The 17,500-nt window shown below is 39.6% G+C and overlaps 2 protein-coding genes across 6 annotated transcripts in view; both read right to left on the bottom strand.

Moving 5' to 3' along the window:
* Positions 1–9,831: 9,831 nt before the first annotated feature.
* On the bottom strand, positions 9,832–15,209 carry LOC138862670 (SAM domain-containing protein SAMSN-1-like). 2 transcript variants are annotated; one of them, XM_070125336.1, is made up of 5 exons: positions 15,051–15,209; positions 14,041–14,251; positions 13,497–13,672; positions 12,521–12,739; positions 9,832–12,111 (listed from the first exon to the last, which is right to left on the bottom strand). In XM_070125336.1, exons 1-5 carry the CDS (start codon positions 15,120–15,122, stop codon positions 11,368–11,370), a joined length of 1,422 nt encoding a protein of 473 aa, XP_069981437.1. In that variant the 5' UTR covers positions 15,123–15,209; the 3' UTR covers positions 9,832–11,367. The 2 variants fall into 2 exon arrangements, with proteins under 2 accessions (XP_069981437.1, XP_069981438.1); XM_070125337.1 differs by having other exon boundaries at positions 13,497–13,639.
* Positions 15,210–16,226: 1,017 nt separating this feature from the next.
* The window catches only part of LOC113824005 (organic cation transporter protein), a 24,729-nt gene continuing 23,455 nt past the window's right edge, over positions 16,227–17,500 (bottom strand). For all 4 annotated transcript variants that reach the window (XM_070125332.1, XM_070125334.1, XM_070125333.1 and 1 more), the window contains one exon: positions 16,227–16,570. In XM_070125332.1, coding sequence (XP_069981433.1) covers positions 16,411–16,570 — 160 coding nt within the window. In that variant the 3' untranslated portion in view covers positions 16,227–16,410. The remainder of the gene's footprint in view (positions 16,571–17,500) is intronic.

Raw genomic sequence — 17,500 nt, 5'->3', positions numbered from 1 at the left:
GTGTGATGGGTTTAGTTTACATTCAATGTTCGGGATCATCATTAATTTTCTTTATACTCCTAGAATACTTTAGCTTTCCGGTTTTGTCTTTGAGAATCAGATGATGCGAAGAAACAAATTTACAGCCTTTTTTAATTTCTTACAGGAACGACCCCGTAATAATCATGATAGGTCACCATGAATTACAATAGCTGGAAATACAATTCACTGTAGGTCACACTGATGATGGCGCAGTAGTTGGACTGGAACTCAGTTCCCCCGCGATTCTCAGTGATGTAGATATCCCTCGTTTTCTGTGGTATGCCAAAATAGAAAACGTACTTTCACCACACAAACTAATATATTTTATATATCACGGTCTACCAGTGCTACTGAAGTTTATCAGCATATATCGAACTATTTTTTCTATATTCAGTTTAAATTTATTGTGTCCAAAATGGTGTTAGGGTATATAAAATGCTAATAAATCTTCACCAATTTACTTTGCAAAAATATAGATAGATATTCAAAGGAAAAATATATATTCTAATTATGTTGAACTTATGCTGTCGGGCATTATCTGAAACGGTTCTTCGTTTTGATTAGATTCACCCTTGAAAGCATAGGAAATACAGGGTTTAGATAAATTTTCAATTCGTCTGTCATTCTCATGATTTTATCATAAGATTATGTATACACCCGAACTCTTTTTGTTTATATATATTATATTTACACACATACACACATACAAACACACACACACACACACACACACACACACACACACACACACACACACACACACACACACACACACACACATATATATATATATATATATATATATATATATATATACATATACATATATATATATATATATATATATATTTATATTTATATATATATATATATATATTTATATATATATATATATATATATATATATATATATATATATATATATATAAGAGAGAGATGAGAGAGAGAAAAAACGATCTACAAATTTCAGCCATTCGTTTAAAGAGAGAGGAGGGGAAAGAGAGAGAGATTAGTTTATATGTTTTTTTTTTTTCAAATTACTTAAACAACTTGAAATATAAACAGATATAGACGTACTGCACTTGCCTAAAACATCCTGAAATGCACTTTTGTCACTTTAATGACGTTGATACTTTGTTCTCTGTATTGCATAAACTAATTCATGACATTTGTAACATTTGTATAGCGTATCTTTCTCTCTGTATCATAACTCTCCTTTTCCGTCTCTCTCATATACCAAACATTATGGGAAAATATATACTGATTTACAACTAAAGAATGAGTGATTTTGATACTTTTAAAATCTATCGAATATTGAGGAATATCTGAACTTTGCTCTGCCAAAAATAAAAACCAATGTAAAAGTAGTATGTAAAAAAATACCTAGTAAAATCTTTCCACCCCTGCTCGGTCAATCCTGGATGTCTGCTTTTTTCTCTCACACAGACACACACACACACCTACACAACATAGCACTCAGCCGCTTTCTACTGTCCCGCACATACATGGGTTCCGATTTTTATCGGATGGTGGCAGCACTACCCTATATGCAGGTAATTGTCGTGCCAAAAATGTTACCCAGGTAAAGGTAAAACTCAGGGTCATATGATTAATGGTATTACTACACCGGAACGTGGCAAGGCTCTCTGTCAGTCGCTTCTGACCTCTCTCTGCTTAGGTGAACTAATTAGACTGGGTGAAACAACATCACCCTTATATCTGACCCACACTAGCGGAAGCAGATGTCACAGTGGGAAGCTTGGCTTAGTTTATAATCAAACACAAGCGGGGCATGGAGCCCTCATAGAACCATTTGGCGTTGTCTGTGAGCTTGTATGCAATATGCTATGCTTCCCATTGCGACATCTGCTTCCACTAGTATGAGTCAAATACAAATATGACATGGTTTGACCAGGCTATTCACCCAAGCAGAGAGATGCCAGTAGCAACTGACGTTCTTGACACATTTATCACTGTCCACTCTTGTATTGTGTTTATTGTACATGTGTGTAAACATGATAAATAGTAAAATTGTATACAAGTATCACTGTCTACCATATATAGATTAATAGACATAGTGGTGGCAGCGGTGGGATGCTTGGCTTGGTTTATAATTAAACGCATGCCGGGCATGGAGCCCTCATGGAACCACGTGGCTTGCTCTGTGGCTTGCATGCAGTATGCTATACTCTATTTCTCTCTCTCTCTCTCTCTATTTGTATCAACACACACACATACATATATGTGTGTGTGTATATCACTGTCAATCTCTCTCTTCTCTTGTCTTTTTATCTATATATATATTTGAATATATGCATTTGCTTCCTTCTCTCGGTTTACATTTTCTAATTCATCATGTTTATATACAAAAAAATGAGAGAGAGAGAGAGAGAATGGTATGCACGATGTAAAAGATTTGGAACATGTAACATTATGGAAACATCACAGGCCGATGGTGAAGTGTTGGTACTTTGAAATAAAGGAGGTAGTTTTATGAAATGTATAATAATGACAGTTGCAACGTTCTTACTCTCTTCCTCGTCCACCCACCCCCGTTTCTATCTCTCATTTCTTCATCTTCGGATGGAGTGAAATGAGAGACAGGTTATAGCAAATTAACCATGCTTGAATTCCTCTCTTTTCCTTTCCCTCTCACTCTCTCTCTCTCACCCTCTCTCTCTCTCTCTCTCTCTCTCTCTCTCTCTCTCTCTCTCTCTCTCTCTCTCTCTCTCTCTCTCTCTCTCTTTTCTCCTCCCTCCCCCCCTCTCTCTCTCTGCCCCAGCTACGAATGAAGTGAAATCAGAGATGGGTTATAGCAAGTTAACCCTGCTTACATTACAAATATTGAAATAGCGTTTGGGCCAGATTTTTATCCCTTTCAAAAAACATAAAATAAGAATCATACGCACATACGCTCCCACAATCACACGTGTAGATACTTTAACATACTCTTTTACAGACGAAATCTGAAATGAAGTCCATACGCTTTGCCAACTGACCATGAACCGCTCTGCATTCGGATGCAGTAGCCCGGCGCTGAATTACATCGGCCCGTGATACCTTTGATTAGCTGTAATGTCGAGGGGAGTGCAATTACGTCTATTAAAGCCTTTTGAAATAAAATCCAGAATTGGATATAAGCAGAGTGCCGTTTTACATACTCGTGCATGGGGGAGTTCGTAAGCGAGTTAGCGCAGACTGACTGTCGCTTCTACTTTGAGTCTGATCAATACAGCTCCTGAAAGCAAACTTCTGCGGCGGATGCCGTAACTGTCCGGGTAAGCACGCTGAACTTCAGGCCAACAAGCACCAGGTCCTTTTCTGCACACACACACACACACACACACACACACACACACACACACACACACACACACACACACACACACACATATATATATATATATATATATATATATATATATATATATATATACGTATACATATATATACACATACATATATATGTATGTATACATATATATGTATATATGTATGCATGTATGTATATACATATATAAAAAGAGAAAGGGGGAGAGACAGGCAGACATAGAGAGAATGATTACGATGCATACATTCACACACACACACACAAACACACATATTACATATATGGATATATATATATGCATATTAGTATGCATGTATATATAAATATATATATATATATATATATATATATATATATATATATATATATATATACATATACATATATATATATATATATATATATATATATATATATATATATATATATATATATTCATATGTGTTTATAATATATATAAACAGGAAAGGGATGGTGCACATGAAGCAGGGAGGATGGGATGTGTTGCGAAAGAGTGGGAGGAAAGGTGGATGCCGGGAGTCACTTTAAGTGTAGCAGGAATGGTAGCAGAGAGATAGGAGGATGGGTGAGATATAGGCATGTAATCTTTGGTTATGATTAGTTTTCAATGTTCTCTGGATTGGTGTTTGGATGGGGAGGTCTGAGAGGGAGAAGAGGGGACAGACGGTTGAAGGGCGGAGGAAGAGGGAGATGTAGGAAAGAATGAGGTAGACCAGTGTTGTCCAAACATTTTTGCCTACTGTACCCTTTATAACCTTCCTGTACTGTTACGCCACCTCCCCCCTTCCATCATGGATAAACAAACTATTATTTAGGATAATGAAAATACTATACTGATTATGAAAGACTCCATTGCGGGGGTGTCAATAAATTCTAATTTATGCATGAATAATAAAGATTTGTAGAACATGTGATGTTTCTGTGTGTGAGTGTGAGTGTGAGTGTGAGTATGAGTGTGTGAGTGTGAGTGTGAGTATGAGTATGTGTATGTATATGAGTATGTGTATGTGTGTGTGTGTGTGTGTTTTCCTTGTTTGTTCACGTACCCTTATGATCTATGTTGCGGACCCCAGTTTGGACAACACTGAGGTAGACGATGGGGTGGAACGTTTAGCTTGTCTGATGCGATGAGTCGAGCGAGAAGGGGAAAGGATAAGGACAAGGAAAGTAAATATTGGAGTGCATGGATTTAGAAAGGGACAAAAATTTGACTGGCGCAGGACTTCAACTTGACTCGAATTTGTAGGCAGGGCAGCCCCTATAAAATACATTATGGAAGACAACATAATTGTCTCATGTGCGTGATTGCGCCGGGCAATTTGAACGCTCATGACCAGGTTAGGCATAGAGAGAGTAACGAGCTGTGGAGCCTGTGCTTGGCAGAGCCGCCGACACTTCTGACCTTATTGGGTAGGGATCGGTATGGTCCGACAGGGCAGGACTCTCTACCAAGATAAACTTCATTAGGGAGGTCATGTTTACGGAAAGTAATCTTGGCAATGTTGGTGTATGACTTTCGTCGGCCTCTGGGAGAATTGCGTAGCATTGCACTGACATTGCATCATAGTGAGGTTGACAAGTAGGTCGTTTTCATAATCTGGCCAATCCTTGACATAGACAGGACAATCAGTTGGGAGATGGAAACCGATCACAGACGTAACTGCGATAAGACGTGAACGGTCGTTCCGAAACGGCTGCGCAAGTAAACTTTGCCTTTTTGTTTTTGGAAACGTTGAAATAGGAGAGTATTGTCAGAATAAGGGGCTCTAGGGGAATCAAAAAAGCAATCCCACAGTTAAACTGAAAATATTATTTTAAAGATTTGTAAAGGTGATTGTAGTTGAGGGACAAGGACGTGAGGAAGATGGAGTGTTGTTGAACAAGGTAGTACTACAAAAGTAGACGGGAAAGTGGACAGGAGGAGGGAATATTAGTGGTAGAAGAATGGATATCGGAAGGATGGGTAGTTGGAGTTGAAGGGGATGTGTTGTCTTAGGAGGGATTAGGTGGAAAGGGTGTAGGGGTGCTATGAGTAAGAGGGGGATGGATTTCAGGAGGATAGGTATCGGGAGGATGGATATCGGTGGGGGACGGAATTGAGGGGGTTAGGTTTTACTGAGAGGGAGTAGGAGGAAGGGGTGTAGGGGGAATATGAGTAGGAGGGCAATCATTTCAAATGTGGAGGGATCATGAGTTATAGAATTTTGTGTCTCGAGCATATAGCTCAAAATGTCTTCCATAGTTTCTGCAGTGGAGTTTCTTGGAGAGTTTTGTGAGACAAAGGTTTTCTTATGAGGGGGGAAGAGGAGACTGGTGTCTGAGGAGTAAAGGTAAAGGTAGGTGGAGGTGAGTGTGCGGTAGGGGAAGAAGAGGGGAACGTTTCGTCTGTCTACTGCGGGTAGTTCGGGGAGGGAGAGGGGGTGGTGTTGGGGCTGTACTTGAGATTGGAGCTGTGGTTGAGATTGGGGTGTCTGGATTTAGAGTAAAAAGAATTTGACTGGGGGAGGTTGAAGGTAGGAGTGGAAGTGGGGAAGTAAGTAGGTATAGGGGAGGGTGTAGGAACATCTTGAGGTGGAGGGGGAGGGGCAGAGGAAGCGACATTACTGGAGTAGTGAGTATAAGAGAATAATCCTCGTCGGCGTGCTTCCTGTCTGACTTCATGTAGAGTGAGACCATTTTCTATCTGAGAGTTGCTACCTCAGACTCGAACATATAATTGGGACAGCCTCTATAAAATACATTATGGGGGCCGCCGCAGTTAGCACATGTGCGTGTTTATGCTGGGCAGTTTGATCTGTTTTGACCGGGTTGGGCACAGAGGAGGCATCGGTCTGTGGAGCTGTAGTTGTTGAAAAGATGGCCAAATCGCTAACAATTTTGACATTGACGGGGAGGAGGTTGGTATGGTTGAACAGGGAGGGATTGTCCACCAATGTAGATACGAATGGGAAGGTCATGTGTACCGAAAATAATTTTGGCAATGTTGGTGGGTTTCTTTCGATGACCTCTAGGAGGAATGGAGTAGCAATGTACTGATATCACGTCCTGGTCTTTGAGGCAGCCGAGTAAGTCTTCTCCACAATCTGACCAATCTTTGGTATCGACTGGGCAGTTTGCTGGGGAGATAGAGACAGTTCCGGTACAAGTATTAAGAGTTGGATGAGGTTCTGCAGGGATGGGGTTGCCAGAGAGATCTGTTAGTTTTGATAACGCTATAGCTTCAGCTTCAAAACTGACTGTTACGAGACGGGAGCGATCGCGTCTGGTACGGAAAGGGACTCTGTCTACATGTTTTTGGAGACATTGTTGAAAGAAAAGAGTGTTGCCTGAGTAAGGAGCTGTAGGGGGGATCACGAAAAATCGGTCCCATTTAGCTGGGCTAAATAGAGTAGTTAAGATATTTGTAGGGTTGGTGGTGGTAGAAGGACGGGGGCGTGTGGAAGCGGGAGTGTTGTTGAGGGGGGTAGTATTACGGAGAGATGGAGAATAAGGCTGTAAGGTAGTAATAAGGGAGGTTGGAGTGTTTGATGAAGAAGGTTGTAGGGGTAGAGTTGATGAATTTGAGGAAGTTGGGAGGGTAGGAATGTCTTCTGGAGATTGAGTCTCTGCTTGGGTGGGTAATGCACTAGTAGGCATTGAGGAGTGGGTAGTAGTTTCAGTGTTCGGAGTCGTGGTCAAAGGAGAGCCTGGGGTCGGGGAGCCGGTGGGGCTATTTGATGAAGGGACAAGCCTCATTACACCTAATAGGACTATTGCATCTTCATTACTGGCCATGGGAAGCCTTGATTATGTAAAGGGAAATAAACAGTCCACCCCCAGTGCCCTGTACGGGGGTAAGGGCTAGACAACTAAATCGGGAGTACCGTGCCCATAGTTCCCGCAGGCTGTTCAGGACTGGCACAAAGTCAGCTTTTCATCCTTTCAGCGCGGCTCTTATACCTTAGGAAGTAGATAGTAGAAGGGATTGGAAAAGGGACGGAAACAAAAAGCTGGAGGGGAAAAAGACCATGCAAAATTAGTTGAGTCGAGGGCTGAGGCCCTAGACAGGGGAGATCCCTGCATTGGGTCTGTCTCCGTCTCCTAAGCCCCCCCCCCCCCCCCCCCGACAACAACGGGCAAGGGATTGGGGGGTGATAGGTTGTGTTGGGAGGGAGTAGAAGGAAGAGGTGTAGGGAGAATATGAATAGGAGGAGGATGGATATCGATATTAGACGGAGTTGAGGGGGATAGGTTGTGCTGGGAGGGAGTAAGAGGAAGAAGTGTAGGGGGAATATGAGTAGGAGGGGGATGGATATCAGCAGTCTCTTCGAGTGTAGAGTTGTGGAAATATGTCTCAAGCATATAGCTTTGAATATCTTTCATAGTTTCTCCAGTGGAGTTGGTTGGAGAGTCTTGTGAGACAATGTTTTTCTTATTAGGAGGGGAGTAGAAGACTGGTGTCTGAGGAGCAAAGGTACAGGTAGGTGGAGGTGAGAGTGTGGTAGGAGAAGCAGGGCTGATAGTGCGGGGAGGGAGAGGGGATGGTGTTGGGGCTGTATTTGAGATTGGAGTATCTGGATTTAGAGTGGCAAAAGAGTTTGACTGGGGAAGGTAGGAGATAGAAGTAGAAATGGGGAAGTAAGTAGGTATAGGGGAGGGTGTAGGAACATCCTGGGGTGGTGGGGTAGGGGCAGAGCGAGCGACATTAGAATAGGGAGTATGAGAGAAACCTAGTCGGAGTGCTTCCTGTCTGGCTTCACGCAGAGTGAGACTTTTTTTGTATCTGAGAGTTGCTACCTTATACTCAAACTTGTAAGTGCCACCATGGAAGCCCCGCCTCTGCATATATCATATATACCTTTTCCAGAGTGCCAAAACCAAGTGTATAAGGGTTAAAAGGATTGGGATCTGGTAACACCATTGGTCTGCTCTTGTGTGTTGAGATATATATATAAGTTGCCTTGTCCCTTCTGTTGATGTACATACAGAAGGAAGTGCACCTCACAGACAGGGGCCATTACTGGTGTATGGGTCAGTTCCAGAGTTAATGCTGACCAGACAACACATAAAAAGGACTGATCTGAGGACTTCTAATAAGAAGCCTTGACTGTTCTAGCTATGAGTATGTATTATGTGCACTCGTGTATAGATGTAGATATGTACCCAGATGTTGTAGTATACTTTAAGCATTAGGTGACAATTACAAGCTTAGTGTAAAATGTATTCTTTCTAGTTATAAAGCATTGATCTAAGATTGTAAGTCAAACATGGATTGTGACAATGACTATGATTGCTATTGTATTGATTACAGGTTTGATGGAATCACAATAAATAGTGAAGTGAATATGATGCAGCTGTTTCAATCACCTTAAATTGCCACAAATATCCTAGGTGCATAAAATGGCACTTACAGTGTTTATCCATGTATTGCCAGATCATGGACCGGATAACCAATGGCTGGACAACCAAGGGACATTATTTATTTATTGAAAATTAACATCTGTCATTAGTGACATATCCAAAATATAGCAATGGGTAAGGCTTGGGGGCTAAGCCCTCGGGTAAGTTTTTTGGTTTATAAGGCAATGTTTATGGATTCCCAGAATGGATAATGGTGAAAACAAATAAATGTGCCAGACATCAAAGGTCATACAGCACAATGATAAAGTATTGTGGGGAAAAGGCTAAAAATTAGTTAACAATTACGACAAAACAAGTCAGATGTCAAAGGTTGTAAAACGTTGTAGTTTAGTATGGTAATGAAAAGGTAAATAGGGAAGAGCAAACAGAGTACAAAAGCTGTTCAGGACTAACACAAAGCCAGTCTTTCATCCTTTTAGCATGGCTCTCACACCTTAGGATGTGGACAGAAGAAGGGGATGAAGAAGATAAGGAAAAGGAAAGGGAGAGAAGAAAAGATGGCATGCAAAATTAGTTGAGGCATGGGCTGAGGTCCAAGGTTAGGGTGATCCCCTGAATTTACTGGCAAAATTATCATTAGAAACGTCTATTGTTCCTTTAATTGTTTTCCCGTGGTACATGTTTTCTCACTGCTTTAAGGCCTTTTTGTGCTATTTAAATTCATAATCTTTCCTTTTGTGAACTAAAATTTTAAATCATGCTTTTCTACATACTTATTTAATGTTTTATGCATTCTGATCAGTCCAATTTCTAATTGACTGCATTAACCACAATCCAAAGATCATGTACATGCATATATTCAGTATTTTTCATTTATGCAGTGATTTTCCTCTGATTATTTTCTTTCCTTTCTGATTTTCAATAATGTTTTCTTCTGACTTGGAGCAATTAATTTTTTATTACAAAACAACTAATAGAATAATAAGTACACAAATATGTATAGAAAAAAATGTGCAAGTATATACACAAATAAATTTAGATATATAAACCTTACATAAATGTAAAGTGAAAAAGTAAACACAACCTACCAATAAAAGAATGTAAAAAGAAAGAGAAACTCTTTTGATCTATTGTTTTAATATAAGACTATTTACAAATAGTGATGACGCACAAGTCTGTACAATACAAAAGTTGGAAGAGTAAAATCCATTAGTTTAAGAAATATATGACTGCAAAGATGTTGTCATGTGACCATTTTAGGAAGCGCATCATTTAAAAGTAAAAGCAATTTGAATCTAAAATTATATGAATACTTTTGATAAGACTGAAAAAATAAATACAGGGAAATTTAACATAATGATGTGCATTTGGTAAACAACTATAGGGAACTAATTCTTTGTGAATAAAGACAGAAAACAGTGTCTGTAATCATATTACAATACTCTAACATCACAAGGTATATACTGGAAGATTTCTTTGACACAACTGTTGCATGTATGTACCATAAAACTTGCTACACTGTATACCTGAATGTGTAAACTCTATGGCTCACATAAGCTGTTGTCCATTTTATTACTTAAGCATTGCCTCTGCATGACACTGTAAGTGATCCTGTTTTTTGGGTACTGAGGCCTCCAGTCAATCATCAGATTCTTATGAAGATAATGTTTCCAGGAACTGATGATTCTCAACATTATGTAGCTGATGATAGCAACATATAAAAAATATATATCATGTTGAAAATTACAACAACACAATCATTCCTCATACCTACATAAATGCAAAAAAGGTTTTAAAATACTGACAAATTTAAAATTACGATAAATAAAGAACTTCTAAATTATATATTATGAAACTAGTCCTCTTCAGACTTCTAGTCCACAATTCTTGTGGCAAATGGTACATAAAATAACTTTTTTTTTTATCATCACCATGAAGGTTTTTGGCCTTTATTCTTCCTCATAGTGATTGCTTGATTCTTACAATAAATGTTCAGATATCTTAGTTATAATAACTTTCCTTATATATATAAAATGATATGGTAGTAGCTGATATAATTCTGTGTTAAGATTTAAAATGAAAGACGGGCTATACAAGTTGGCTGCACAACACTTCCCAGCCACTTCCTCTATAGCAGGAACATCTAAAACCCTTGAGACTAATAACAGGAACTGCACTGCACCAATCATTACATGGGAAACTTCTGAATAGGATAAGTACTTAGCTTTTTTTCCTAACTACCTGACAGTACAAGCTACACAGAAATATCTTGCATGACTTCAGATAGGGTCCACATCACATGATTCACTAATATAAAGAGGGTATATACTAGTTACACAGTTCTGTCGTTTGAAAATCACTGAATTTCATAAGACTCATATCTCCCTGCATTAGTGTGTTCACAATTATGTGTACAAAGTCCCTAGATGTGACTTTCAAGAAAAGAACAAACTTGGAGAGGATAATCATTACTCTATCAATAATCATTTTCATTGCAAGAATTTCAGAATGCAGGTTAGAGTCAAATTCAGAGTAAGATAAATACCACTGGAACAATTATAAATCAGAATTTTTTTTAAGATCAAAAGATTTTAAATTCTAACTAGAAGGGAGGGAAATACTGGGCTATATATGGCTATATTGTTGGTGGATCCTTATGGCGAAGGTTCCTCTGGAGCAGCTGCTGTTCCTTCCTCTGAATCCGATGGTGGTGACTGAGAGGTCCCTGCACTGCGCTTTGGAGAACGAACTGTGTAAGGGACCTCACGCCTTACTACCTCCTTTTCAAAGACATTGCGTGCAGAATTATACTTGGCCTCGTAATCAACTTGAGGGTCAGGTCTTTGCTTCTGATCCTCTTGTTGACCATGACGGACCTTTGCACGAGGACTGGCAGGAAGGACGGTAGCGAGATGGGCCCGATAGGAGTGAGGTTCAGATTGAGTTAATGGCTGGCTACTCGTTGCACCCGAAGTGGTGGACTCTGATGGGGGTGAATCAAGCGCTGAGCTGAGAGCTTCCTCCCGTGAAGTGAGAGTCGCCTCCCCTAAAGGAATGTTATATGGGCCTCGACTATGGTAACCAGATGAGGTGTCGGTTGAGGGTGTGGACTGTCGAGTATCGAGATTGTTTTCATCTAGTACAGCAGAATGTGCACTGCGATGGTCTGTATAGCAACCCGAATCTCTTCCATGGTCACCGCGGCGTAGAGCGGCATCAGTGGTTTCTAACATCTCTGGCAGATCAGGTTCCGGTTCGGAGTCTGCATCATGAAGCAGTGCCACAGCAGTAAGCAGTTTGGCACAAGTTTCAGGATCAGTAATGCCAAGGCAATCAAGATCTGCTTTCTCCACATCTCTAAACTGTTCCAAATCTTCGTAACCATTTAGAACAAATACCTGTAAAAGGAACCATATTAAAATCATGCCGAAACAATCAGATAAAGTAATAAGAAAGCTAACATCTAGGATAGGACTCTGTAGATTATAAATCATCAAAAATACTAAAGTCCACTATACACTAAAGTATCAAAAATCATTATGATTCTTTTGCAATTTTAACTAATATTCTCAGTCATAATAAAACTCTACAAGCATGATTATTTTCTATAAAAATAATAATAATAATTCATGACATAAAATTTATCTTATTCCCATACAATCACTACAGGTAAAAAGTAAACACAGCAAATGCCTATACAATTTTTTTTTTTTTTTTTATTTACAGAATTCACATAGGAATGGAAATAGTTTATAAAACTGTATACCCAGTATTACAAAAAAATTCTTATCCTTGCTGTTCAAATACCTGTATAAGATGCCCCAGATTGAGCCGTGTCAGCAACTCCTCTAACGTTCTGGCCCGGCCTCTGCGCGGAGTGGTCCCTCGCCACGGCCGATGGCGGCGGGCAGGGCGCTCCACCTCCTCCTCTACCAGGATGAACTTGAAATGACCAACCCGGCCATCCACACAGCCCTTCCAAAGGCCTGAGGGGTTTTTGGCTATGATGTCTATTATATCATCTTTCTGCAAAGGAATTAACGCAGGTGAATAAGATGTGCACAAAATGCAAGGTGGAATGTAAATGTTTTCTCTTCTCCATTTCATTTCTATTCTTATTTTTATTCTCTCAACTCCATGTCAGTCTCAAACTCCTTTTTTATTTCAATGAATGTGTTTATGCATTTTTAAAAAATGTCTTTACATTATTTATATTTCTTTTTTCTCCTTTTCTCCTTTTTTTTCCTTTTCCTTTAATTTTTCTCCCTTCTTTGCTAACAATTCATCCCCACTTCCTAATCATGCTCATTTATTTCTTTTCTTACTCACCCCTATCTCTTGGCCCTGTCTCATCCTCATTCATTTCACTTGATTATAATTGAACAAACGTGCAACATGCACACACACTTTTAGACTTACTCTCAAACTATCTCTCACTTACACATTTAAATGCTCACATTGCACCATTACATTTGGACTCCTCATAATCATACTTTTATCCTCTTCTGTCTCTTCCCCCTCCTCTCTTTTCTCTCCTTCCTCCTCTCTTTTCTCTCCGCCATCCTCCTCATTCTCTTCTCCCTTTTTTTCTCCTCCTTCCCCTCTTCTCCCTTCTTTCTTATCATCCCTTCTCCCTCTTCCTCTTTCCTAATTCCTCCCTCCTTCCCCTTCCCTTCCTCTCACCTCTTTCCTCCCCCTTCCCCCTCCTCAACCTTCTGCCTTCCATCTTGCCTCTTCCCTCCCACCCCCCCTCCTCCCCCTCCTCCCCCCCCCTCCCCCTCACCTTAAACTTGAGCGCGTCCCTGTCGTAGGGCGAGGGCTGGCAGTCGACCAGGGCGCGCGCTCGTCCTATGAAGGGGCCGGTGTAGGGCTCCGCTTCCTCCCCGGAGAGAGATGACCGGTTGCTGCCTGATGCTGTTGCGGCTGCTGGAGAGGCAAAGGTCATTTGATAAACCTTTCCTAGAATTTAGAATTGGGCACGCTTATAGACAGTGACAGAGAGGTGGTTTTCATGTTATGTTTTGGCTTATGGTTTCTGCAAGTTTGTCAGTATCACCGTATCATTAAAAAATAGTAATTGCAACTTTTAAAGTAAACCATATTCACGCGTCTGTAAAACAATTAGGTAGTTCAAGAAACATGAAGTCAACAATATTATAACAATACACATCTCTCTTGTCTAAAGAAAATAACTCGGCACAAATTTCTATTGTCTAAAAAGGCAAAACTCCATCTGAAGAAACACATTGCAGCACTTTCACCCGCTTCTCTAATCAAACGTCTCGGCTCGGGATTTTAAGCGTAACGCACGAAAGGCGGAGACTCACCCAAAGGCGCTGACGAAGGTATGCTCTCGTACGACGACGCCGAGGGCTGCAAGGGCGCGGTCAGCGTCGCCCCCGCCTTGTCGGCCGAGACGCCCGCGGGCCCGGGGGAGCTGGAGGTGCTGCCGCGGGGGCTCTTGAGGCGGGAGATCTTCTTCTGCATGTCTCGCCTCAGCCCGCGCATCCGCCCCACCAGCGAGGCCGAGCCCGAGCGCTGTGGAAAGATCTCGCGTTAACTCCTTCGCTCTCGATCAAAGACAACCAGTCAAGCATTCAAACATTAACGCATCAACTCAATTAGTTTGACTCTTTGTCTCATCAATTAAAGATCAGCAATTGAGAATTTCTAAAAATAGTATCATTGTACCCGATTCCCAAACATCAAAAAACACATCAGCAGAAGAATTAAGAAACCAGTAAACCAGTAACATACTGTATAAGCTATAAATATTAGGCCCGCTCGAAGCAACGGACACAAGCATCATGCTTAAAGCCCAGAACCGCTTTTTCACTCTTTTTATTACTTCTCTCACACACGTTACGTACATGCGTGTTTAAGTGTTCGTGCGAGTGTTTATATATTTTTTATTTTTCCTATTCATTTATTTCTTTATCTATCTACTTATTGATTCACTTATTAATCATTTACTTAGTTTGTTTTATAATCTATTTATCTATTAACATATCATGATTTGTCTATTCATTTACCTTTCTGTTTATTTATTTACGAGACAAGAAGATCAGTTACAAAACACTTGACTGAAAATTTGAACTATTTGTACGTAAATTCAACTTAGAATGCCGTGGGCGTATTACCTCGGTATAAAGAGTTAACATATAAGTGGATGGCAGCTATTTACAAGGACCCGAAAGAAAGAAAAACAAGATCGTCTCTTAGAAGACTGTGAAAGGTTTGCTCCCTGTAGACGGCTAACAACGACGCTACTATTGCGGTGGCCCCGGGGACACGAGCGACTGGGCCACGAGGGCGACTAGGAACAACGTGCGCTTACCTCAACCTCATCCTGATCCTCGTAGTCGGACGAGTGAGATGGGGAGTGGCCGTCCTCACTGCCTCCGCTCATGCTGCTCCGACTCTGCAAGAAAAAGAAGAGATGTTTATTGTATTCAGCCCGACGCTTGCAGCTACTAGACAACTGGCCCAGACACAAGTAGTGCGTATCGTATTCACACACACACGCGCGCGCACACGCACACGCACACGCACGCGCACGCACACGCACACACACACAGATAGAGAGAGAGGGGGGGAGGGAGGGGCGAGCTTAGAATAGTGAAATAGAAAGTATAAGGAAAATAAAGAGGATGAATATTAGCCAACAAATAAACTCACGGTGAGCATGGTATGCATGTACATGCTATCCAAGTGGCACTGGGTTAAGCGATTAATAATAATAATATTAAAATATATAACATAAATTGATCTCTACTCATTATACATTTATACATGTTTCAGCTCTACTTTTTTTTTTTTTTTTTTTTTTTACATACATTATTTCAAAGCAAATGCAGCATACACAGTTCTCTCCTTGAGTGACTACTTATTTGTACCAATGTTGATATGGAAGCATGCTAAACTAACAGCTTACATAACAATAAAGCATGTAAGGAAATGAAAAATATTACTAGCTGTATGACATTTTTAAAATGTCATCATCATTTAATGTAGATATTGATCTTTTAAAAATTCTATATAAAAGTGAGAAACTAGACTGACCAGAATAATATACTATGCAACAGTTGATCTGAAATAAGAATATACACTGTATCCATAAAAAGTCTATTTTATTAAGAGATCCCTGAGCCCATTTGGCTTTCTTTAAGTATGTAGAACTATGCCAATATCTTTACTCATTTCATGAAAGACTGATTTACATGAAACAGGTTATTGGAAAAATCAACTTTTTCAATTAACTCCTGTTGAGATAACACACACTTGATAAACAGAAAGTAAGTGATAAGAGTCATAAAATGATGCCACTGATATTTCTAGTTCTAGTAATGATATGTCTGTTAGAAACTACAAGTCCATATTATTAATACTACATATTTTTTGGAGGGCTTTTACATATTTTTGTTATCTTTGGTAAAATTATTAGTATGTTGTCTCACACTATTTAAATTCATAATAATAAAATCATGAGGAGTTGTAATGATATGGCCATCAGTGTTAGAGAGATATATGAATGTTATTCACTCAAAACATATCACAGATATATGTAGAGAATACATTAAACTCTTAATGTAAATAAATCAACTTTCTTTAATTTAAACAAGACTAGGCTCTAACCTCAAATCAAATAATTAGATACTACACTATTTAACAATTCCCCTTTAGTAGATTTTGCTTCATCACACTAAAGGCTGTTCATCATCATCTGTTTCTACATCATTACCAAAAACAATCTGCCCGTTAATAACATCATCATCATCATCATTTGTATCTTGCAGTAGAGCCTGAGCTTCAGCTAATGTTCCTGATTCCTGGCCTGTTGTTGCACGCTCAGCTTTCCTGTAAATAAAAAGGGGAACTCTTAGCCACTCTTTTAATGCACAGATTCAAATGGAGAATAATGTACACAAATATCCATAAGTTTAGACATTCATGGCTATAGGAACTATCATTCAGGAAGACTTGAAAGGAAATGATGCAGTGGGGAGGGAGGGAGGGAGGGAAAGAAGCAAACTGGTTGCAAGACAAAAAGACGAGGGATGAGAGGATGTGTGGTGGGTGGCAGAGGGAGTGGAGGAAAGATGAGGGCAAAGAGAAAGAAAAGACAAAAAACAGAAACATTAAGAAGTAAAGCAACATACTAATGAATTTTAATGTTCACTACACACAATGAGTTATCAATTACTAAACACCAATAAGCTTCCCGATGTACATATACATATTTATATATCACATAAGTATACCATATTCTTTCTGTCGCCCCAATAGAAAATGATAAACAAAAAATGTAACCTAACAGTCTCCCCACACAAAGCTAAGTAGAGATGTTAATGCTGTTGCAGGTTTTGGATATGCAATGGATAATTTTGTTTGATATTGAAACAGAAACCTACAAGAGCATACATATTATCATGAAATACTGTATAGGTGAAATTTAGGAAAGGATATTCAAAAGAAATCCTTTCCTTTTTCTTAGATAAATGGTCGAAGACATCTTGTTCAGGTTCAATAGTCAGAAATTATTCTTATGGCTTGAAAACACAAGAAAGAAAGAAAGAAAAAAATGGGAACCAATATTTACCATTAAAAATCAATACCTACTGAACTTTCTAAAGTGTTACAGGAATACAGATCCCTGGTTCTAATGGGACAGACACATCTGAGTGAGCTGATCAAACTCAAGTCATATGACCTGGTTTGTAAACCAATTCATATCAGGTAATACAGTTGAGGTATTAAATTAACCCCTTCCCACCAGATGGCACGTAC

The sequence above is a fragment of the Penaeus vannamei genome, chromosome 9 (assembly GCF_042767895.1).
Source record: "Penaeus vannamei isolate JL-2024 chromosome 9, ASM4276789v1, whole genome shotgun sequence".
NCBI lineage: Eukaryota > Metazoa > Arthropoda > Malacostraca > Decapoda > Penaeidae > Penaeus > Penaeus vannamei.
This window is presented reverse-complemented; position numbering and strand designations above follow the sequence as displayed.

Excerpts from the sequence above, each read along its gene's own strand:
- LOC138862670 (XM_070125336.1), bottom strand. The coding sequence starts at position 15,122 with ATGAGCGGAGGCAGTGAGGACGGCCACTCCCCATCTCACTCGTCCGAC. Across the intron at positions 13,673-14,040 it reads ACCTTCGTCAGCGCCTTTGG|GAAAGGTTTATCAAATGACC; the intron begins GTGAGTCTCCGC and ends TCTAAATTCTAG. Across the intron at positions 12,740-13,496 it reads GGGACGCGCTCAAGTTTAAG|AAAGATGATATAATAGACAT; the intron begins GTGAGGGGGAGG and ends ATTCCTTTGCAG.